The 26,284-nt window shown below is 39.0% G+C and overlaps 1 protein-coding gene across 3 annotated transcripts in view; it reads left to right on the top strand.

The window, feature by feature from the left end:
• The first annotated feature begins 3,746 nt into the window (after window positions 1–3,746).
• The window catches only part of LOC147028733 (receptor tyrosine-protein kinase erbB-4-like), a 787,552-nt gene continuing 765,014 nt past the window's right edge, over window positions 3,747–26,284 (top strand). For all 3 annotated transcript variants that reach the window (XM_085879397.1, XM_085879399.1, XM_085879401.1), the window contains exon 1: window positions 3,747–4,066. In XM_085879397.1, the coding sequence (XP_085735523.1) occupies window positions 3,979–4,066 (88 nt within the window). In that variant the 5' untranslated portion in view covers window positions 3,747–3,978. The remainder of the gene's footprint in view (window positions 4,067–26,284) is intronic.

Here is a 26,284-nt window from a genome sequence, read left to right on the forward strand (position 1 = left end):
CTAAGCTCCACGGACTCTTTTCCAAATCTTAATTCATTCTTTCCAAAAGAGGAAATTCTCACTAAAGAGGAAATTCAGATTAAAGAGAGAATTCAAAGTAAAGAGGAAATTCTAACTGAAGATGAAATTCTAATTATAAAGAAAATTCGAACTAAAGAGGAAATTCAGATTAAAGATGAAATTCTGATTAAAGAAGGAATTCTTACGAGAGAGGAAATTCAAACAAGGAATGAAATTCAAAGTAAAGAGAAAATTCTTACAAGTAAGGGAATTTATCCTTATGATTATATGGATTCATTTATGAGATTTAAAGAAACACAACTTCCTTCAAAATAAAGTTTCTATAATAACCTTTATGAAGAAGAGATAAGTGATAAGGAATATAAACACGCACAAGAAATATGGAAAATATTTAAGATAAAGAACCTTGGAGAATATCACGATTTATATCTAAAAACAGATGTTTTATTGTTAGCTGATGTGTTTGAAGCTTTTAGATCACTCTGTCATAATAAAAATTGTTATGGATTAGATCCTGCCCACTATTTCACAGCTCCTGGTTTAGCTTGGAGTGCAATGTTGAAAATGACAAAACAAGATATAGATTTAATCAGTGATGTGGATATGCTTTTGATGATTGAGAAGTCCAAGAGAGGTGGAATATCACAAGTATGTTCAAAAGATATGCTAAAGCAAATAATAAATATCTTCCAAATTATGATAGTGAAAAAGATAGTAATTATTTGATGTATTTTGATGCTAATAATTTGTATGGATGGGCAATGTCTCAATCTCTGCCTTATGGTAAATTAGAGTGGGTGGAAGAAAAGGATTATGAAAAGGCTTTGATGAATATTGTTATTTCTTCTCAAGAGGAATTGAATGACGAAGAAGAAGGTTATTATTTTGAAGTTGATTTGAGGTACCCGAGTGATCTTCATAATAAGCATAACGATCTTCCTTTTGCATGTGAGAAAGAAACTCCAAAGAAAGAATGGTTAAGTGATTATCATAAAAGTTTTAATATTAAAGGTAAATCAACAGAAAAGTTATTAACAACATTCTATGATAAAGAGGGATATGTTTTGCATCAGAGAAGCTTAAAACAGTTTTTGAGAGAAGGATTGAGAGTAGCTAAAATTCATAGAGTTTTAAAATTTAAACAAAGTCCTTGGGTGAAAAAGTATATTCAATTCAATACAGATATGAGAGCAAATACAAAAGTAAAATTTGAAGGGGACTTTTATAAATTAATGAATAATGCTGTATTTGGAAAGACTATGGAAAATGTTAGAAACAGGCAAAACATTAGATTCGCAACATCTTGGAAAGAAGCTTCGAGATTGATAAATAAACCAAGTTTTGAGAGAGAAGAGGTTTTTTCAGAGAACTTTTCTGCAATTCATATGAAAAAGGAAAGTATTGTAATGGATAAACCAATTTATATTGGAACAGCAGTTCTTGATTTATCAAAGATATTGATGTATGATTATTTGTATAATGACTTAAAGAAAGAGTATGGTGAAAATGTTTCATTGTTATATATGGATACTGATAGTTTTATCCTAGATATAAAAACTGATGATGTTTATGAAGATATGAAGAAAAATATTGGAGTATATGATACAAGTAATTTCAGCAAGAAGAGTGAGTTATTTTCCAAAAAGAATGAAAAGGTTATTGGTAAGTTTAAGGATGAGTTGGGTGGAAAAGTAATGAGTGAGTTTATTGGATTGAGAGCAAAGGCATATGCTTATAAGTATGGTGAACAGATTGATAAGAGGTTAAAGGGAATAAAGAAATATGTAATAAAGAAATCAATAACTTTTAGAAATTATTATAATTGTTTGATGAATAAGAAAGAAGAATATAGGAAAATGAATACAATAAGAAGTTATAAACATGACATATATAGTGAAGAAGTAAATAAAAAGGCATTAGGAGCCTTTGATGATAAGAGATTTATTTTAGATAATGGAATAGATTGTGTTCCATATGGATATTGTATGATAGAGTGTATAAAATAGATTATGTTTTAACGATGGGAAGATGGGTTAGGGTTTTTAAGGGCTACCGCCGTTTTTTCACAATATATAAATGGTTAAACCAAGTATTAATCAAACTAAAGAGTGGAGAAAATCTCAGTCTTGGTATATAAATGGAAAACATAATGAATGTGAAAAATATCAAATAAGTCTTATTGAAAAAATAACTAAAACAAAGGTAAATAAAACAAATAAGCGAATTAATTTAAAAACTAGTAAGTTAGAGGATGTAAAGAAAAAATGAATATCCTTGAATGGACTGAAAACTTTGATGGTTATCAATTGAACAATGAAAAAACAATTTACTATAATCTCAAAATGATATGTGGCTCAGGAGGTGGTCAGATGAGAGCATTAAGAGAAGTTTATCATTTCGTAATGGCACAAATGGGGTATCTTAAAAAATATAAAGATTCAAATGTTTTGTTTGTCAATATTTTAGATGGGGATTATTGTGCAAAGAAAATTAAACTATTGAAGGAATTTGAGAATGAACAAATCTTTATAGGTTCAATGAGTGAGCTGTTCAACCCCCAGGTGTTCAATTCAATGAGGTTCAACCTCCAGGTTAAAAGGGAGTAGAAATAAATATACCTTGGAATAAAAAGGGGATTTATTTTTAGGGAAAAAAAATATAAATCGCTGAAAATCCCCCATTCATTTACATGGGGAAAAGTGAGCCAGAATCAGTATTCTTACCCTACTTGTATATATATATATATATATATATATATATATATATATATATATATATATATATATATATATATATATATATATATATATATATATATATATATATATATATATATCAGAAATCGATTCGATGAGCTGCGGATAGATTTAATAGTTCGGGAACGAACAATGGAGACATCCCTCCACCTCTTCTGCGAAGATATACACACACACACACACACACACACACACACACACACACACACACACACACACACACACACACACACACACACACACACACACACACACACACACACACATACACACATACACACATACACACATACACACATACACACATACACACATACACACATACACATACACACATACACATACACACATACACATACACATACACATACACATACACATACACATACACATACACATACACATACACATACACATACACATACACATACACATACATACATTTATATGTATATATATTTATATGTATATATATATATATATATATATATATATATATATATATATATATATATATATATATATATATGTATCTGTATACACACACACACACACATACATATACATATATATGTAATTTTGAATGCACCACAATGTGATGGATGCAGTGCGGGCTGAGTACAGCATTGATTTCGTTCTACTGTGTCAACGGAACTTGGAGAGCAGAGTGAACTGCAGAAACCCCAAAAGACCATGAAGCCACCTCCTCTTTCCAATTTCCCGTTAGGTGGTTCCAGTTTCAGGCCTTCTTTGCAAGAGAATCAAACGTGCTGAAGTCTCGCTCTTCCTGGAAAATGAATCTTGCGATGTGCGCACACTGTTCCCCGCCATCCTTCCCCTCCCCTCCCCCCCAGCTTTGAACCTCACGCCCAAAACACACCCACCATTCTGTTGCGCTCCCCTCCCCCTTGCTGCCCCGTATCTGTTTGCTCCCTCCTCTCTCCCTCACTCTCCCCCTTTTCCCTCCTCCTCTTACTTACACCCCCTTTGGCGGTGCCAAACGGCACGGCTTCAGCCTCCAGCGTGCCTGCCGCAAATACTCGGCGTCTCGGCGGCGCTGCTGTCAGAACTCTCTGCAGTCTCTTTATCTGTCGCCTCGGTCACCCTATCAGCTTTGAAAACAAGTTGTTGAGGTTCATAGAAGAGATCCGAGCCCGAGTGGGACTGTGGGAGTATATTTGGGTTGTCGTGTCGAGTCAAGATGCTCCTGCCAAGCGTTTTCTGTCTGCTGCCACCGTTGCTGTTGTTGTTCCTGCTCTCCTCGGGTTGTGCAGGATCTTCGTACCAAGGTGGGTACATCGTTCGTTTCGTGGGGCAATGCCCGGCTGTGTGCACGTTCCGCACCGTGACGGCTTACATCAAGTCCGGGGGAATCCCACCGATGTCGGGTCGTCTTGCTGCTCGCCGGTATATTTTTAGCCCGTCTGGTGTGAAGTTTCAGGCTTGCCGCTCAGCTCCAAACTGGTTCAAAACTCCATTGCCCGTACATTTGCGCAGACTTCGCTGTTGATGTCGCTTCTCCCGCGAACTTTCTACGAGTTGCACCGAAAACAACCCGAGGTTTTCACCTCTTATTACACTCCCTGGTTTACTCGGAGGATTCGTGACCACACTGCCATGGTTGCCATGCCGCTGATTTCCTTCGATAAGTTTTGTGTGCATGTCCTTGATTCCCCGACGCGCATCTCGAACCGCAACATGTGAAAAGCTGGAGCACCTCTTGGGGCACCGGACGCGCGCGCGCACATGCGCTCGCGGTGCGTCGCAGCCACGGTGGGCACACAGGTGATCATGAGGCTAATCAAACGTTGCCCATTAGTGCAGCAGCAGCATACCAGGATGCTTTTGATTGATATAGAAACACGATGTGGGTGGGGGTTGCCGTTCAAGATGTCTAGTTTAAAGCGCATTATCTTGACAGCGCGCTTTTGTTGTTGTCACAGTGACGCTCGACACGCGCTTTGAGTGAGCGTGCGCGACTCGACGCCAGCCAATCGTCCGACCGTATCGCCCAAGTCCTCTTATTCATTATTATTGTTATTATTATTATTATTATTATTATTATTATTATTATTCGCCCTGTTCCAACTGCTAACATCGGCTGCCATCGGCAGTTGCTAGTGAACCTGTAATCCATGTCACGCTCAATCATTTTTGAATGTCAGACCTCCTCGCAGGAGAATATTGCCAAGCATGCGGACATAGTTCCTTGTACAAATGCAACATATAGGCTACGAACGTCTCTGCAATCTTGGACAATGAGCTTCGTCTGGGTGAGGGTCGTGCTCTGTCCGCCGCCATCCGATTTGGAGGAGTGAATGAGGAGTGGGTATTCACAAAGTGCATCACGGTTCATGTGATGACCGTCTGTCTATTCGAGCAATTGATGCAGTGCAGCCTTCTAAATCCACTCGTCATTGTAACTGCTCCTTTTCACGTGTTTACATCTTCGTGTCACGCAGTAGGCTAAGATATGCAGCGTGTTCAGAAGCAGATATTCCGGAGCGCTGCGCCTGTCCATCAGCAGCTGAAGCGCAACCCATTGACAATGGCTATGGGCAGGCGTGACTGCATGGAGATGGTGATTTGATTTCAGGCTTCCCACTTCGAGTCGATAAACCTATAATATGTTTTGTAAGGGGCATCATTCGAATTTGTATAATTTGATTAATCACTGCATAATCGATAGAATACAATGTGTCCACTCCCAATGTGCACATTGGATGAACAGAATTACAGTGTCCAACATCCACCGGATGGAAGATATATTGCTGGTACGTTCACGGTCGAGCAATATTGTCGGGAGAGGGCGTTTTGGTTTCCCCTTTATAAATGAAGATGGCTGTTCAGATGAAACATATGAAGGACCACACTTGATCAATTTGTTCGTAGTGTACGATCTGCTGCCGAGACATAATCCACGCTCGAAGACAGCAAGCAGTGTAACCTGTTGTCAAGGAGCCTCATAGAGGACCAGACCTCTTGCTGTACCTGCAGCCCAGGCAGAAATTAGTAATTTGTTCAGGTTTCCGGTGAAAACTCACCTACTCTTCACGAAAGACACCCTATGATCTTTAACGTCGCCAACTAAAGCTCGCAGATGGGACACCCAGTTTAACATCGATCCGAGTGACGGCACACACATCGACACCTTGCCGTGCATGCGAAACACCAGGGTGAGAGTTAATTGCTGGGCCGAGATTCAAACCCAGGTTATAGAGATCACAGGCTAGTGTGCGTACCTCTAGGCTACCCTGCAGCATGCCAGAGTACACAGAGGCAACTGAAGAACTTTGGAAGTGGGAACTCGGGATGTAAGGGCGGAGCGGCGGTGTTAAGCACAAACAAATAATTTGAAACCCACTCACTCACCCAAGGGCTGGATTTTATATAAGTGATTATTGATTTTGTCACCTTTACGTAATATTCATTTATTTTGTTCCATTGTGCAGCTGATGTTATCACATTGGGCACCGTCAGGGAAGGGGTTTCAGCGTTCAGTTTGAAGGTTGAGAGAAGAATGAATGATCTGTTCCTCGAACACATGATGGTGTGCACCCTAATCACCTGACCATTGAAATGAGATTTCATTCCCAAGTGTTTTTGCATGAAGAACTCGTGCACATGCCTGAATTTATTTGGAATTGCAGATGTTATTGTTAGTTTCATCATGATGGCTTGAATGCTATGTATCAGTCCGAAGCAACCATTGTTTGAAGCTTAATGCATGTTTGGGATATCAAATTTATGGAGCATATTGTCATGTGACTAGTTTATGAACAATTAATTTATCATTCCAGTTATAACCGAATGTAGCAGTTTGTCCTTCTCTCTCTTTCTCCTTCTCCCTGTGCTCTCTTCGCTCAGTGACTTTTGGATGTTTTCATTGTGAAAACGCACAAACAAACCCTCTTCCAATGATATCTAAAGGGAAACTTGTCTCGAGAGATTTCCTGTCTATGGAGCTGCATGCCTTTTATTGAACAAAGGAGACTCGTTAATTGTTTAGCAATTGGTGGAAAAGAAACAAAAGATGCAAAAGGAGAGCGATTGGGGTGGGGGTGGTGTGGATAAACAAATAGACCGATTAGAAAAAGAAAGGACATTTGATTTGTAACAATGAGAAAGTTATTGCCACACAAATGTGGCTCGCGTGAACACGGGCTGATGATCTTGTTTGCTTGTGGTATATGTGATTTAAAAAAAAAAATTATTATCGAAATATTTGAGATTGCATTATATTTGCATTATCGTATTGAAATTTTATGATATTGGATTATTGTATTATAATTACACGGGAACACTGATTCTCATTGGGAACTAGAACGGCACTCGGTAGGGTGCATACCTCCGCCACGCTGAACTGCTTACATTTTGTATCCCACTGTTCGGCCAGATCTGCATTCGGACCTGAATAAAAATCGAATCGGCTTGTTCTTGTCACCTACCCAACTCATCCACATAGTTTTTTTCAGAATCCATCTCTACATTTTTGAAATATCATGATATATATATATATATATATATATATATATATATATATATATATATATATATATATATATATATATATATATATATATATATATATGTATATATATATATATATATATATATATATATATATATATATATATATATATATATATATATATATATATATATATATATATATATATATATATATATATATATATATATAGTTTTTGGCCGATCTCTCAATGATGGAGAATCGCTTAATAAAATTTTTTTTATCTCTCGTATTCAGATCTTCACCAAAATCGAATAGATTCGTCCTTGTCACACACCCAACCAGTTCACCAAGTTTCGTCCGAAACCGTCCGTAACTTTTTGAGATGTCATGCTATATATCGCTTTGGCCCTATCTCTCAATGGTGAAGAATCATTTAAATAATTATAGGATTCGGATCTTCACCATAATCGAACAACTTTGTCCTTGGTACACACACAACCCGTTCACCAAGCTTTGTCCAATTCCGTGCAAAACGTTTTGAAATGTCCTGCTCAGACAGATAGACAAACAGACAAACAGACAGGTGAAAGCAAAGCCTCCGTCCACTTTTGGTGGCAAGATATAAATAGGAATCCTCTCGTCTTTGTTGCAGTGAAGTTTTTCCGAAAGCATTCATGTCTTGTTTTTCCTTTCCTCGTAAAATAATTGCTATAGTAACGTTTTTACAAAACACTATTGTTGGCCTCTTTGGAGCTTCTTCTGGACTTTTCGTTCCGGTAAAAACACTGTCGTTTGTTTTGTTGTGGGGAGTCCCCCCCACACACACACTTACAGGGGGATTAGTACCGAGGTTAAAGTATTCTGCAGAATTATTCTTACGTAGAGATCAGTGCAGAGTGGTTGAGGAAAGCTGCTGTACACTGTATCTGGTAACTGCAACACATGATAAGCAAGCAAAGGCTATTTGTGTGACACGATTGATGGAATCAACAGGTCGTTGATCCTCGTATGTAAATCACCTTGAGAAGAAAGGAGAAGCTGACATGTTGCATGTCACTCCTTTGTCAGAGCAAAAGAGGCTCATGGAAGGTTTTGCTCTGCCGAAGGGTTCAAGTCTGAAGCTTCAGCTTCTCCTTGCTTCCCTCGGCAGTTTGCTTACTTGGATCAACGTCCTGTTGATTTCATCCATCATTCTACTTGTCCACTGATGGAGATTGACACTAGCCTTCACGAGCAAGACTACCTCCTCATCCTATTTGTGTGAAAGTCCTTTTGTTTGAGAATTTTCTTTTTATTTATGATCTCTGCTCTAATTAGTGTCAACGACTTGGGTATCGAGTGCTCTCATGCAGATTATTACCGTAAATTATACAAGCCAAACTCTAGTAAATGATAAAATTTAACGAGAATATTTTCTGACTATTGACTCCTCTCTTCCTCCTCCTCCTCCTCCTCCAACTCTCCTTCTTCTGACTCTGCATCCTCATCTTTCTCCTCCTCTATCTCCATTTTGCAGTGATTTCTGTGTGGAGGATACCTCAGTAGGTATTGAGAAACAAAAAAAGATAGCAGAAATGAAAATGCAACTGTTTATGTTTTTGTGATTATAGAAAACTTTGAACAATTACAGTTTCTTGCACCGACTACACATTGATTCAATGGAACTCACATGAAATGTACGAACGTGACATTCTATTCACAATAGTCATCGCACCAACAAGGTTTTTAAATAAGTTTTTCAACATGCAAGTACCCTTTACATAATTATTTCTGGCTAATAATATATACCTAGTAATTGAAAAAAAAACAAAAAACAGTGGCTTGTGTTTCTGTATCCCTTGTTTTTTTAATGCCCAATATCTACTTAACCTTCCTTCTTCTTCATCAGGTAGATTTCGAACATCTCAATTGCTCTCCAGGGCCAAGAAAGTGTATTTTTGACATGCTTTCTTTTTGTGATGCTCAGAGCATATCATGTTCTGGCAGTTAAGTGTCTAACAGTGGAAAATGCGTGGACTGATACCCTTCATCTACCACTTATATTCCCTCCACAAATACATCATGGAACAAATTTTTTATTTTTTTATTTTTAGAATGCCGAAAGGCTCATGGAGGAACTTACACATTATGCGAGAGATGTTGGAAAAAGTTTCAGGTGCAAGGTATTCATTAGCATCATGGAGCTGTGTTGTGTTTTTTTTTTTTGCTCATTATAAAGCAACCTGTATATTTATGTCTTTCATTTCAGCAATCTGACATTGCTTCTTGATTCAGAGTATAGATCAGATCTTTGCCACAGCATACCATTAAGGATCTTATGACAATTGAACATTGGAATGTCATATTTTTATGCAAAGAAGGTACCAGGTCAAAATATATCCAAGGATGTTTGCGGCGATGGGTGGAAGCGGTTGGCTCATGTTCTGCGGTAGCCAAATGGGCGGCTGACTTTCAGTAGGAATTGGCGTACTTTCACAATTAAATGATTCCAGGTGAGGACGGCCAGCAGATGCTGATTGACAATGTGCCTCATTAAATTAAAATCACAGGGGAATATTATGTCAACGTCATGCAAAGATTGTGGCATGCCATCAAGCCCAACCACCGAGGGATATTGACCAAAGTTGTGCGATTCCTTCATGATAATGTACTGTACCTGTGCACAAGGTTCGTGCAGACTGAGATTTGTGGATCTTGCTTGGAGCAGCTGCATCATACCTATATAGCTCAGACCTATATCTGTTTCAGATCACTAGTATCTATTATCTGTTTCAACAAACCTGTGTGGCCACCACTTTGCAGCTGAAGTGACTGAAGTAAGGAGCAGAATGATAATTTATATTTTACTGGAAGGGACAGTTAGGACAAATGCAGCAGGTGCATTGAAGTCAATGAATAATATATTATGCCTGGTGTTGGCTGAATGGTTAGGGTGGTGGATTTGGGATCCTAGGATCCCGAGTTCAAATCCCACTCAGCTGTTGAATTAATACCAGGTGGAGTTGACTCTGCCTGTCATCCTTCCGAGGTTGGCAAAATGAGTGCCAGCTTGCTGGTATACTGTGTCAGAGTGGCGACCCGTCCAGGATTGTACCCAATAGCCAAGGAGACTGCTTCGGCAGCACCAACGCTCTGCACGGAGTATTGTCTGAATGTATGGATGGAATAATATATTGAATCATAAATGACAGTTTATATGTGTTGGACTCTTGTGAGCATCTTCTTCCTTGAAATCTATGAATGCTCCTTAGATATTCCATGCAGGACAAGGATATTAAGAGATATTGGCATCCCTTTCCTTGAACTGCAATCAAATCAAGTGATAATGGATATACAGCACAATATATGGCATGTGAGCCTGTAATTATAGATTGATGAGGTATGTGCTCAAATTGTAATGAAGAATGGGCAAACCAACCATGAGCTATGTACTGTTCTTTTCTCTTGGTCATCGACTGAATCATTGTCTGACATAAAATCATCTTTGTTACTAAAGCAGAATTCACTATTTACATGGAGTGCAGTATACAACTATCTCATCTTGATGGGATTTGCCTCAACAAAGACATGATCACAGATCACTGGCATTAATGCCGTGTCTCCTCTGGAATAGCACGCATCCTTTTTGAGCAATTTAAAGAGTCCAAATTGCAGTGGTTCTGAAGATGATGATTTGAGCATGTTATAGCTTGATAGAGATATTGTCACCTTGAAAGGTCTATACCCTCTGGCTATCACCAAAGAAGTCAACTTTACTATCAGGTTTGAGCTGAGATTGGTCCTTCTGGCAAGTACAGGATGTGTAAAAATAAGATCTCTCTCTCTCTCTCTCTCTCTCTCTCTCTCTCTCTCTCTCTCTCTCTCTCTCTCTCTCTCTCTCTCTCTCTCTCTCTCTCTCTCTCTCTCTCTCTCTCTCTCTCTTCCTTCTCCCCTTCTATCTCTCTCTCTTCCTCCACCCTCTCTCTTTTATTCCCCTGTTTCTTTCTCTCTCTCTCTCTCTCTCTCTCTCTCTCTCTCTCTTTGTCTGTCTCTCTCTCTCTCTCTCTGTGTCTCTCTCTCTCTCTCTCTCTCTCTCTCTCTCTCTCTCTCTCTCTCTGTCCTCCCTTGTCTTTCTATATTTCCATCTCTTTCCATTTCCCTCTGTCTCTTCCATCATTTTCTTTCCCCTTCAGTGTCCTCTTTCTTTCTTTCTCCTTCATCTCTTTTTGTATTCTGCACACCACTGCTCAAACAGTTTTTCTCCTTCTGCTAAAGAAAGCCAAAATGAACATTTTCTCCAGGACTAGTGTTAAGATAAACTTGTGAAAATCAATGTGACTTGCACACTACCCTTTTTGTGTAGTTGGCTGTCATAAAGCCATGTGGAAATTTCTGTTCACACATATTTGTCATTTTTTCTTGATTGCTTCACTTTTTTTTCATTTTGTAAATGTTCATGAATAATTTAAGCTTTATTGCCTTTTTCTCTCCTATTTAATTATTGCAAAAACGAATGAGTTCCAAGATGCTTGTTAAAGCATTTTATGATGGTTTCTGCAATGACATTCTGGTGCAAAATAAGGAATTAAATAAACTAGCAGATTTTTCTCCTGTTTTGGAAATTTTATCATGTTTTTTATTTTGTAAAATGTCTTTTCTTATTTGCAGATCGATTTTAAAGTCACAGGAAGTCTGTCACTATTTATTGCTGTGCGGTTTAACATTTGTAGCCTGAGTTATAATCGCACACAAATCCGTATTATCAACACAATTATTACGTGCACTGAATTGTTATCAAACATTTATTCTTGCTGGGCCTGAGTAATCGCTAATTGCATGATCCGTTGCAATTTGAGTTATATTATTTGGGTTTTATGTCTTTGCCTACATTTTGCGGCCTACACTTTGCCTACTGTTTCCTTGGGAATAAAAACATTGCCGTATTGGCTGAAACACCATTTGACAGGACAGGAATGAAAGTTGTAAATTTTCAGTAAAATCTAAGGAACATTTTAAGTAGCATCAGCTGTACACTTGGAGCTATAGTCATATCCAACTATGTTCCTTGGGAGTTGTGTAGTCATTAGGCTCCAGCCTTCCTGGATAAAGCACGGTGGAAGAGAAGGGATGAGTGCCACAGAAGGATAGCTGAAGTGCCAATGCTCATATCATGGTCTTCCCAGTTTGACAGTGATGGATGGTGTAGGTTGAATCTCTCAAGCATGGCGGATGGGTTTGAGGGTGGGAAAGCATTCGCTGATGCCGGGTTTGCTTTGCTCCTTACTGAGTTTGAGGTGGGTATAAATCAGCAAGGAAAAAACCCCCACAAAACTCCACTTTCAATCCTCAACAAAAGCCCTTGCAGCTCAGCCGGTGTCTGAGCATGCTTTTGCCTCGAGGTGAAGCTCGTGATTTGTCTCCTGCTGGTTGGGACTTGATTTTGTTTGACTTGTCCTTTTTATGCAAGGAAAGAATTACAACACTGGATTTTAGAAACATCGTCACTGAGATGCTTTGAACAATGCACCCCATCTGTGATTGAATGAAATTACTGTTCAAATAATTATATTTGTAGACTGATAAAATCTGTGGAACTCAAGAACGTGCTATATCCTAATAAGTGAAGGATTTTCTCTGAAGTTCAAAATTAATTTGATCTTTGTTTGCAGAAAGGTCCTTGTAATGATTGTGTTTGTGGGTGACATACTGTATAATTGGTGCTGCAAACTAAAAATAGAAGTATACACGAAGCTGGGACTCACCAGGCCTGCATATTGCAAAGCAGTTTGTTCAATAGGATCAGAACAAGTTAACAGGTTGAAATACACCTCAATTTCTCATCTGGTTGATATTAAAAGCATCACTGACAGTGACTTGAAGTGGCTGATACAATATTTATGTCTGTATATTTAAATGCAGAGAGACGAAGCAATTGTTTCGTTGATAAATAATTACCAAATTTATTCATCCATAACTTAATTTAATTGTAGAAGAGCCTTAATCACCCTTTTACACCATATAAAGCCACAGGCAATTTTCAAGGAAAGGTAAAAACTAGAGTATACTCAACTCCTTCAAATTTTCCAACAATGAGAAGTTTTATGTAAAACACACCACTTCAATAAAATATAAGTGTATTTATTGTCGCACTTATATTTTTATGGAACCTTAATCTAGTGCATCTTAATAACAGCATTTATAAGTGTTACTGCAGAAAAAAAAAATCTGATACCCTCCAGAGTACCAATCATCGTATGCATTAGTCATCGTACAATACAAGGAATGAGGTTACTCAATATGAATCCCTTATATGTTCGGCAGGTTTTTTTATATAAGGGTTTACGATTTAGATTTTGAAACATTGGATCTACTCCAGGGAGATGCAACTCAGTGTCTGATCCTTAGCTGTGGTTTCTCATGTTTGCTGAACAGTGATTGGGGTAGATTGTTGAGTTTGTTTTACATTCACAAACCAAAAGGTCAGAGCGAAAGCCCTCATTGAGGAAACAGGAAAGTGATGTAAACAGCATGAAAATTTTTGTAGCAAAATGACAACAGGCAACACCCTTTGATCACTACATATCGTCGCATGCACAAAATCTCAACACATTATTATGACAAACCTTCATCCTGTAATTCATAGTTTATCTGTATTGGCTGTGACTTGCAAACCCATTTACTCGACATGTTAGACGGAATGTATGACTGACTAATCATTCTTGACTCAACCTGGGGGTTATGTAAGAAATGCCGTTTTACTCCTGAAAAAGAGCCGATGGAGCTAATAAAACATACAAATGAAAGCTAAGCTTATTCTGCTGAGCTCTATGAATGGCCTCCGTGGATTAGTTTATTGCATTTTAATGATTGCCCATTTCTGCAAAATGTGTACAATGTCAACATCTAAGCAGAAACTTTCCCTTTGCAATGATAGCACTTCTTGACATAAATAGGACCATTCCGCCGGGATTCTCAAAAGCAAGGGTCTCTCAAGAGGCATTTCGTTGATAATTTAGTTGGTTGGAGTCGAAAACTAATTGATATGCATCTCAGTGAAGATGCTTTATTCTTTATAGTAGTCATATGAAATCGCTAAAGAGTGCTCATCAATTATAAGTAATGAAAAGTATCAAAGAAATATGTACAGTTGGTATCCTTTTTTTCCCCTCCAATATGTATTCAGATGTTCTGACAACCACACAACTTTAGACCTGTAGATTCAATGACACACACACACACACACACACACACACACACACACACACACACACACACACACACACACACACACACACACACACACACACACACACACACACACACACACACCATCAGCATCAGCATCACAATCACTCCAAATACATGCAGTTATTTAACAATTAATACGGACTTCATTGCGATTTCCTGATCATATGTGATTCATATGCGACGATCATCACATAGAATTATCATCAAATTTATTTCCTTATTACTTTATAATGATGCAGGGGGAAAAAAGAAGGAAAAATCACAAGAGCTGCACAAGTAGTAACAATAATATTTATAACAAAGATCCTTTAAGCTGGCTATACTTGATGGCTTCCAGATAGCTGTACAGACTCAACTGCATATTTCAGAAAGAGCCCAAGGGGATGGTTGGAGTGTTAGCGATTACCGGACTCGGTGGAATAATGGTAATGGCTAGAGTGTTCGCTCTGAGTCTCGGAGGTCAGTGATTCGAACTCCGGCTGAGTCGTACCAAAGACATCAGCAGATCGAGTCTGTAGAAACCCTGTGAGGTGCTCTCTATGGGGAGGAAGAAATTTCTTAATTGTCTCACTCAGTGCAGAAAGAAAAGTGATGTCTTAAAGATACCCAGAGTACCCCTGGAAGTTATGTCTTGACTGCATTTGTGTGAAGTTAAATCTGGTATTGTATCAAGTCTTTGTCTCCATGTATGTGCATGATTTATGTTGCACCTCCTCCACAAGTCTTCAACCATGTTACAAAAGTGGTTATTATGAAGTTTGGTATAAATATTTGTCTAAATATATAAATAAATATGTATGAGGACAAAACACCCAAACATGAAATTAAACTTTCAAATTAGCATTAAAAAAAAAACGAGGTCCCTCACAAGGAACTTCAATGCACGAGAAGGCCATTCAGCTCATCAAAGCCTTCACAATGGTTGTTAACTTATGATGTTTGTCCCATGCTCTATCCTTTTTAAATGCTGAGTGTCAAGGAACTAGCACATATTATTTTTAAGTCTTTAGTATAACTCGGCCATGGTTCAAACCACCAACCTCCCAGACTCAGAGTAGACACTCTAACCATTACGCCACCGAGTCTGGTAAAACCTTCCAAGCTGAAAGTCAGCTTCATAAGCTGTGCTTCATAAAAACGTTCAGCAGTTATATTCAAAATGTGTTGTAATCAAGTTTGCATCAGGTAAAGAGATGACTGACCTTTAATATGTTATGAATAATGGGTCCTATAGATTGGTGACATTACCATCACATCACACTCTCCAATGACAACTGTGGGTTATGATCCCAAGAAAGGGAAGAGAACATGTTTTTATTGACAATTGAGGCAGCAGGCCTTGGAAATGTTGACTCTAACAATATTACACCTGATATCTGCCATATTTTCAAACGGTATTCGTGATGGGGTCCGCACATGGCGGATCAACACGCTTTTGGAAATTGGATAAGTGATTTTGAATTAATTCATTTGTGGTCCCAATGCTTAAGGCAAGTTATTTCTCTAACCATGAAATGTAATTCTATAATCTGCTTATCTTCTTAAAGATGTTTCGATGTACTGTGTATTATAATATATTCCCTAATTTGGAGCGAATGGGTTGATACCATGATTGTCAGGTTTATATGAAGAAATGCAAGATCTACCAGTTATATGTTTTAATCCTAAAGTGCATTTCAAAAGTCGAGACAGAACCAAACCAGAACACCTGCAAATTAATTTTATTAAATACGTGATCATAAATATACACCAGGATCGCAACAGACACACAAAAATGTTTCCGAGTGCAGGCCCCACCAGAGGGCCTCATGGGTCTATTTGAAACACTGTATTTGAAAGAACAGGGTTTTGTGTAATAACTAAATCAATCCGGATGCCTGTAAGAACATATCGCACATGCTCATGGAGGTTGAGTTTTTAATGGTACGGGTATTCAAATGAATAGTTTTACATCGGGAACGAAAATTGATTTAACATTTTCCTACTGCATTGATGATATATTCTACACAGAGAGAGGAGAAAAGTACAATTTATTTTTGAGATTGGAAGGTAATTTCGGTAATCCGCACAAAACAAAGGAATCTACTTGGTTACATCAAGTCCATGATTATTGGCGTGTTCCATGCTCGTTCTTCATTTGGTCGATTTTATGTTTCTTCAAGATGTTCTTCGACTTCAGATTCGACAATTCAGATGTTTTTCGATTGGAAGGATGAAAAAACACCCGATATATTGTCTCAATCAGATTGTCTGCAGTCAAGAAACATTCACTTTTTTCTTCTTCTCTAATTTTCGGCTAAGTGTCTTACTGTGATATTTATCATGCAGTTTGGGCTAGTGATTGTGGGATAGCTCAGCGGAAGTGTGTTCACCTCTGAATTGCCTTGTGTGATTTTGATTCCGAGCAGAATCGGAGCTAAAAGTAACCAGGAACATGCTGCTTTGCAGACAAAGCATTGCATCAAAGAGTTTTCCATCCTTAGGAAAGGATCCAATATGATAAGCACTTTCTTGTGGACATTAAAGCTCCGATTGTACCTTTAGAACAGAGGAGGAAATTGTGTGGTGGTATGCTGGCCAAAAATTAAATCTCTGCCTCTTGATTCTCTGATCAAAGCCTGCTGTAATGGATTGCAATGGTGCCATAAATATGGACCAGCATTTGAGTAGCATTGGCTATTGACAGTATTGAAGTTTGTTGTTGGCTTAGCATTTAAGGTGGCTGGCTTGGGACCTTAGAGTCCTGAGTTTTTAACCGTTGAATTAACACCAGGTGTGGTTGACTCAGCCTGTCATCCTTCCGAGGTCGGCGAAATGAGTACCAGTGTACTGGAGTAATAACCATTTGGGGTAACCTGCGTTGGAGTGGCGACCCATCCAAGACTGTATTCCTTGCCAATGAAACTGCCAATGTACCTTTACGGCATGAAAGGAATGCTATTATTTATTACTTTATTGACAGTATCTATCTCCATACTATGAAGAATAAAACAAAAACAATGATTTGATTAATTCAAAGATGGGTACTTATTCTAAGTCGAAGGAGAAATATAAAAAACACACACACACACACACACACACACACACACACACACACACACACACACACACACACACACACACACACACACACACACACACACACACACACACAACACTTTCATGTAAAAGCTGCTCATCAAACTTGTATTGATTGAACGGTAATGGCTATTCCTCATGCAGTATATTGACATATAAATGGATGTTGTAAATGATGAACTTGGTATCGAACGTTTTTATCAAACTTTTAAAAATAAGAACATTAACATGCGAGCAAATCTACAATTACGGGGTATGTAAAAGACACAGTTCTCACACTTCTCAACATAAACACCATGACAGTTCTCACACTTCTCAACATAAACACCATCACAGTTCTCACACTTCTGCCAGCATGGCAGTTACTTAAAGACACCACTTTTGTAAAGCTCAGCATTTTGGGGCTTTGCCACCACTTTCACACATCATCCTGGACTTCAATATCACTTGCAAAATGTACACGGACATCTCGCAGATGTTCCATCAAAGATCCAAGATCCAAATGAAAATCTGAAGCCGATACATCAGAGCTGTATAGGATGTGAGGAAATAACTCCCATCCTTGCTTGGAAATTTCCTCAACTCACCCCTGTGGACAGTGTGTGGCCGAGAATTGTGTTGCTCGACTTTGCCACTTGTCACGAAGTTCACGTATGAACTTTATCAGAGTGGCAATGTAATGTCGACAATGATGTTTTCCCCATGAGGTGTGAAGCCGATCAGTATGTATGGCCTTGAGCATCCCAGAAGACAGTTCTCATAAACTTACGAGCAGAAATTGTGCTCTTGAATTTTTCGTTCTCATCGGGGATTTTGTGTGACATCATTCCATACTCTACCTTTCATTTCTATTTCAAAATGATGGAACCAGGTCTCACCCCTCCTCTCCCCCATTATGATGATCAGCAGAAATTCATCTCCCTAATGAATTCAGCATGTGTTTTGAGGAACTGTGCTGAAATTCCTCAATGGGTCTGCTTATCTGCCTGTTGGACACCCATTGAGCATAAATCACACAGCACCACAGATTCCACAACATTTTTTAAACAGTATGATGGCCAACATTCATTTCACTTGCAATAATCAGAACACTTTTTTTTTCAGCCCATAGAAGATTTGAGGCAACTATTGCATACAGCGAGCAAGGAATAAACCAGAGAGAGAGAGAGAGAGAGAGAGAGAGAGAGAGAGAGAGATAGAGATAGAGATAGAGATAGAGATAGAGATAGAGATAGAGATAGAGATAGAGATAGAGATAGAGATAGAGATAGAGATAGAGATATGTGAAAGCAGCGAGTAAGACAGTTGAGTTATGAAGAGTTAATGGGGGTAATAATGGGTCATGGGTCATTCTAGGGGAGGATGACACGAGGTGGTGATTGTGCACTACCTACTTGAAGCCCCATAGGGAAGAATGAGCTGCTGGAAGGTGCTCCCATTGATGGGAAAAGCTTAGAACAAAAGAGTTGATATGTGCAGACAGATTCGATTTTGTAAGTTCAACCAGGAAGAGATTAATGGAAAACGTTTGCATCCTGGAGTTCCTACGGTGGGTCAGAGGACTGAGAGAGAGCAGAGGGAGCAATGTTGTAGAATAGGTGGTACAAAATAGAAAGACCACTGACCTTTCTTCGATGTGAGAGCAGTAGACTTTGTGCTTTGGTCTCATCAAGGGAGAGTCAAATAATTTTGAGACCTTTCGGTTCCACAAAATCCAGGAGAGTAACATAGCTGTGCACTACTACTCTGCGGTACTGAATATATCTCTTTGATACAAACCTCTGTTATTTCCCTCATAAGTACCTGATTTACAATGACTACAACTACTGTTACCACTAAGCTTAACAGTAGTGGCTACAACAACTTTTTTTTCAATGGCCCCAATATCTCCACCTTCTTGTGGGGTTGGCCCAGGATGGATTATTGCCCAAGTATGTCACAAACTGGCTGGCGAGGCCTGAATCTAACTGAGGGTGGCAGGAAATTTGAATTGGTCAGAGTGCCAGCGATAAGTTATCTATTTGCGAATGACACCAAGGGATCTCAAACAACTATCAAAGAATGCAAAATGCACCGATACGACAGCTTATAGTCAGGTCCAGAATTTAACCCAAGCTTGTCAATTCAAAAATAAGTTTCATACCTCTGTGCCATCCTATAAATACAACACCAAGCTTGCAGGATCGCCTAGGCCCTTGAGGTTTGCACACTCGCCTTTGATCTGTCTTGCTTAGGTTTGAATGCCACCCAGCTATAAACTCTCATCCTGGTGTTTCAAAGGCAGAACGATTTATGTGTGTTCCATCCCTTGGATGGATGTAAAACTGGGTTTCCCGTCTGTCAGCATTAGTTGGTGGCCGTTATCCCATGGTGTCCTTCGTTAAGATTGGGCAAGATATCGCCGGCATTATGGACAAATCATTGCTCTCGCCTACATCAGCATAACCATGCACGATACATCGTATTACCAGTGAATCCATACACGGTTACTTCACATATTAGATGGAGTACATTACCACTGATTTGAGCTGATGTCAGTACATGAAATCTCATTTTAACACATTTCCAACGTGCTCTACTGTGACCCCTAACAACATCTGAAAAAAAAAAAAACCAATGTCACCCGCAGGGTGACCAGTATCATGCCAAAAGGTGACCATGTGTGACTTCTTTAAGGTCACACTGAGGTGAACAGAGCTGCTATTCACCAGGATCGACTCCTTGAGGAATATCTACCTACGAGAGATTCCGATGAGAATCGTTCTACAGAGTAACCATGAAAAATATGCGTTTGCCTCATAACATCACCAAATGACGTCATAATGTCTCAAGCTTGACATGTGTAGAAAGCACTCATCGAGGTGTTCAATTTGAGGTACTACACGCTATGGTTCCTAAAACTTGAAAATTTGACCTTGGGGTCAAATATGTTTGACCTCAGGCGCTAACCATGAAGGTCAAGGCCAATCGCCACCAAAAACTAATCAGCTGAGCGCCAGACCATATACTGCATTCCCATAAAGTTTGGAGATGATTCGATTAAAATTACTCAAAAAATAAGGGTTTCGTCGACCTCCATGATTTACCGCAAAGTGACCTTGACCTTTGACCTTGACTTTGACCTTTATGTGTGCTGAAGGGTATTGTTATAATGCTACGATATGTGTACCCACAAGAGTTTCCGATGAGAATTGTGCTCTACAGAGTGATATAAAGGTGAAAAATCCAATGATTACAGACAAACAAATAAAAAAACTTACCAAGTAACAGATCTTGCAAAAACTTCGTTTTGGCAAGATAAAAATATACCTCTGCCACCGAATGTGGATGGAGGCGATGTTTTCGCCCTTGTCTGTCTGTTTGGCTGTTTGTCTGTGTGCAGGATCTCTCAAAATGTTATGGATGGATTCGGCCAAAAATTGATGGACAGGTTGGGTGTGCGATAAGAACGAACTGATTAGGTTTTAGTGAACATCCGATCCGGATCCAGATCTGGATCCGAGAATTTTTAAGTGATCCTCACCATTGAGTGATTGGGCAAAAACGACAGTATGATATCTCAAAAAGTTGTGGATGGGCGATGACAAAACTAGGTGGATGAGTTGTTTCGAGCCGATTTCATTTTTGATCATGACCAGTTCCAGATCTGGCCGAGTATCAGTGGGCAGTCCCTCTGGGGGACAGGGCACGAGTTCAAGCAGTGAATGCATTAAATCACATAGCTCAATGAAGCTGGTTAATTTTGGCACATTCCGAAACTTTTTGTTCACTCAATATAATTCTCCAAACAGTAGAAAAAGATAAGTTTAATGCTTGCTTCAGGAATTTCAAAAAATTTCTTGTGTATCTATGGAGGAGGAGGGAACATAGCCTTGCTTGCTTAAAGTAAATAGGTATATCGGCTTAGTTATAAGACTCATTATTTCTTTAAATCATCAGATTTCACAACATATTTCGACACTTATTTAGTCCGGACAATATCCGAGCCTCAAAACCGAAATAATATTTTGATGATATACTTTAATTAGTCTGTGAGAGTAGATCGTGGAATATCATGTAATGCACGAAATCGCTCTAAGCTCCTAATTTGAAAACTATCGGACAAACAAAAGCGATGTATACGGTGATTTGTAGCTTTGATGAACAGGCATTCAATAATATGAGTGAGGAAAGTGAAAAAAAAAACTTTATCGTTAAGAAATTGTTGTGGCCTTTTCCAAGTTGAGGTATGGTTGAGCAGGCCAAAAACATGGCGGCTTACCAAGCCCCCAACGAGGTTACCAAGGAAATTCCTTGAGACCCCATAGAGTCAAGGATTGCCTGATGAAGGATAAAATTAAATAAGGCAGTTAATTATCTTCAAAATGGGTGTTTTAATGAACCCAAACACCTAATTTTCAGTCACGCACTTCCTTGGAGTTTTCTCATTATGCATGCAGTTTCAGGCTGCGAGGTTTTATGGTTTTGGAGTTATGGAGGAGACACACTGACACACTGACACACTGACACACACACACACACACACACACACACACACACACACACACACACACACACACACACACACACACGTGCACACACACATACACACACACACCCCACACACACACACACACACACACACACACACACACACACACACACACACACACACACACACACACACACACACACACACACACACACACACACACACACACACCGACATTTATTAGTATAGATTATGACGTCACAGGTCACGTGGTGTAGCAACCATGTTGGAAAAATGGAAAAAAAAAATTGGAGCTCTGTATCTCTGAAACCACACCAAGGAAAAAATTGAAACTTGGCACATGGCAAGTACTCCTCATGCGGAATAAGCATGATTTTTATGACCTCAGAAGTGCCTTCGTTTTGGCATCATAATTGCATATGTAGAAAGCTACATCTCATAAGTATGAATTTTTTTAGGGTCATTTAGGGATAAAATGGTCCACAGAAATTTTTTTAATGACATCATCGGTCGCGTGATTCGGGGGCCATATTGTTTATAAAAAAAAAATTAAAAACCTTCAAAAATCTTCTTCTCCAAAATGGCTGGACAGATCGAGGTGAAACTTTACACGTATGACCGCCTATCCATGAGGAACAAAAGGTCACGCATGCCATCATGGGTCACATGGTTTGGCAGACATATTGGATTTACCCTAAAACCTATAAAAAATCTTCTTTCCAGAATGACTGGACAAATCAATGGGAAACTTCACACAAATGTTCCTCAAGCCTGGGCATACGAGTACTCGGGTATTCCCGAATGTCACATGTTCTGGCAACCATAGTGGATTGAGCAAAAATATTACAAAAAATTCTTTCTCTTGAACCGCTTAATCAACCAATGTGAAACTTCACAAATATGATCTCTCGTTGATGGGGAATAAATGTTTTAAATTTCAATATGATCGGCCACATGGTGTGGCAGGCAGAATTATTTATTTTTTTGAATCTAGGTTCTATTTTATTTTTTAATTTATTTTATTAAGGCTCACTTGGCTGTGCCTGGATGAGTTTGAGGGTAACAGAGTAGCAGCTGAAATGTGAATTCAATCCAGGTTCCTCCTGATGAATCCATCTTTGCTTTTTGCTTGAATGGGTTCCTTCTGATTACTCCAATGCAGGACTGTACCTATTTGGTCTTCCCTTTGATTTGATTTGAATTAATTTTAATCCCATTCTAAGTTCAATTGAATAATAATAAACATCAGGGTCAGGTGTCCGATCAAAGTGGGGTTGTGTCAAAGTGGGACATCTTGGTACCCGGTCATCACTGACAGCAGTTATAAAGTGGTAGTTCTAGTTATATCTACTATTTATTATGTAACACACCATTGCACAAACACCACACAAAATACACCACACAAAATACACCACACAAAATGACACAAACTCCACCCAAAACAAGTCCTGGCAATAGTCTGCAATTTCTGATTGCATTTTTCTTGTTTAAAATATGTTTGGATGCTTCATTAATAATTTTTAAAATCCCATTTTGTGACTTTTAAGAATACATTTTTTCATCTTATTCCTGGTTCTCCCAGTCTTGGCAGACATCTTACTAGTTGTTTAAATCTATTGATAAAATTGGTGGTTGATAAAAAGTTATTGATTAAAAAAAGAAGTGGGAACCATGTGGTAGTTCTCAATGTTTTGATTATTTCACCTGCATCTGTGCAAATAATAGCTTTTTTATTAATGTTGCTGTCCAAGAGAGGCATTCGTACAAAGTGGAATGGAAAAGCATCTCATTTATCAAACCATTTGGTGTGAATTTTATTTTCATTATTATTATTATTATTATTATCATCATCATCAATATCATTTTGTGATTCTAAAAAAAGCGACTCAAGTGTGTTTGATTTTTTTCTTTTTTATTCTCCTTCTTTTGGATAGATGTCATCGTGAAGCCGATCAAATATAAACCTATCATGAATTGCCAGTAAATAATCAATGAATATAAGGATGCCTCTGCAGCTTCTCGTAGTTGTTAGTTTATTCCTGCATATGTTCTGGACTGAATCGCACTCGTGCATGTGCGTGAACAAATTTGCAAGGAAAGGTGCCAAATCCGAACCCATGGGTATTCCCTCTATCTGCTGGAGTATCTTGTTGCCAAATGAAAAATAGCCATTGTTCAAGAGAAATCTAAAACTTTCTTGAAGTTTATTTTTTTGAAAAACTACATGAAAATGGAGCTTGCTTTATAGACCAATGCACTCTTATGAATAGACTGTAATATGCACTTTATTATCTCCGGAAAATGCTTTATCTATCGCTCTGTACAATGTGGCTATGAATTTTATGGAATGCTCATGTATAATGTGGAAAACTCACAAGTTGATCGACATTTAGCTTTACCCATGTTGATGTTGTGGATGCTATCGATTACAGGTTTGGGGTTATCAATGATCCAGCATTTTTTTAACATCAGAATAAATTCGGATCTATTTTTCTCTTTGTTTTTGGTGCATGAGCTGCCTGCCCTCGTGTTCACGAAAAACCAGCAGCTGCTGACTTTGATCTGGTTTTAAGGTTGGGGTAATGGCTGTCACACCCTGATTGCTAGGCATTGTCAGTGTAGGTGGGAGAGCTTTCATTTCTATACCAGGTAACACCTGCCTTAAGTGAGGCAGCCTCTCACCAATTGGTAATTTGGTCAGCCTGTTTCTTCTGTCTGGTCTGAGCCAACTGGACTAGGTCATAAATTTAAAAGAGTGACAATAATGCCAAGCTTACACAAAAATCAAAAAGCATGCAGTGTCAGAATGAGTCAGTATGTTTTGTCAAGTACTTGTAAAGCTGTTTTTACAAGTATAATTCCTCGAGATGTTTGTATTGTAAAGTTTTTAGACCTTGGGAAGCTTTTGTTTGTCTTGTGACAGGTAAAACTTTTGTCGTTGATTGTGAATGTTTGTTGGGATGTAAATCAAAGTACATTGTTTATCTTCTCACTTGTGGAGATTGTGGATTGCAATATGTTGGTAAAACTACTCAATGTTTACATCAACGTTTGACTGCTGTATCATCTGGTATTAAGAAACATTTATGTAATCTACATATAATCTATATATAATGGAGCATGTGTATTATGTATGTATGTGTGGATGTATATACACTCTTCACCCATTGGTTGTTCAGCTGACCTGATGTCACCCACAATTGTAACCTGAATACTTAACCTAAAGTGCCCAGAGGACCCAAAACACCCTCCCCCTCTCGAGGACCCAAAATACCTAAATGACCCTGAAGACGCAAAAACCATGAAGACCACAAAGACCCAAAAGACCCAAAAGATCCTGAGGAACCAAAACACCCAAAAAGCCCCGAGTACCGAAAAGACTCTGAAGACCTAAAATACTCAAAGGACCCAAAGGACCCAAAAGACCCAGAGGATACAAAATAATTGGGGACCCCGAACAACCAAAAGATCCAGAGGACCCAAAAAACCCAGAGGATCCAAATGACCCAAGGCCACAAAAGACCTGGAGGACACAAAGACCCTGCAGTCCCATAAGAACCAAGGCATACAAAAGACCCCGAGGACCCAAAATAACTGGAGAACACAAAATACCTAGAGGACCCAAAATACCTGATGGACCCAAAAGACATAATGGGACTATCACGGACCCTTGAAAATTCTGCATAATGTAAAATGTGACCAGGTCCCTAACCCTCTGCCCCCACCCCTACCCACACACAATCCCATGTCCTTAACCCCCCTCCCACCACACCCAAGCACCCCTCCCCCTTTATTCAAATCCTCAAACCCCTCAATCCCAACTCTGTCCCCTCTCCCTCCCCCAAGCCAACTCTGTCATCCCCTCCCTATCCCCTCCCCCACATCCCCTCCCTCACGTCCCCTCCCCATTTCAAATCAACTACCCCAAACACCAAGTACTCAATCCCCCTTCCAACCCCAAGTCCATCCACCCCACCTCTTCCCAACATCTCAATCTCCCTCTTCCAATTCCATGCACACTCACCCCAAACTCTCTGTCTTTCCATCCCTATTTCTTCCTGTTCTCAACAACGTTGCACTAATATACACAGGGAATTTTGGTGCATGAGAAGGCCATTTGACCTATCATGCCTGCGTTGTTCCTGTTCCCGTTTGTTAAGAACAATGTTAAAAGTAAATAAGGATGGAATGTTAAATTCACAATCAAGTCCCCCTTTCTTCCCTTATCCTCACTAT

This window comes from Eptatretus burgeri, chromosome 4, assembly GCF_056783735.1.
Source record: "Eptatretus burgeri isolate ZD-2024b chromosome 4, Ebu_testis_v1, whole genome shotgun sequence".
NCBI lineage: Eukaryota > Metazoa > Chordata > Myxini > Myxiniformes > Myxinidae > Eptatretus > Eptatretus burgeri.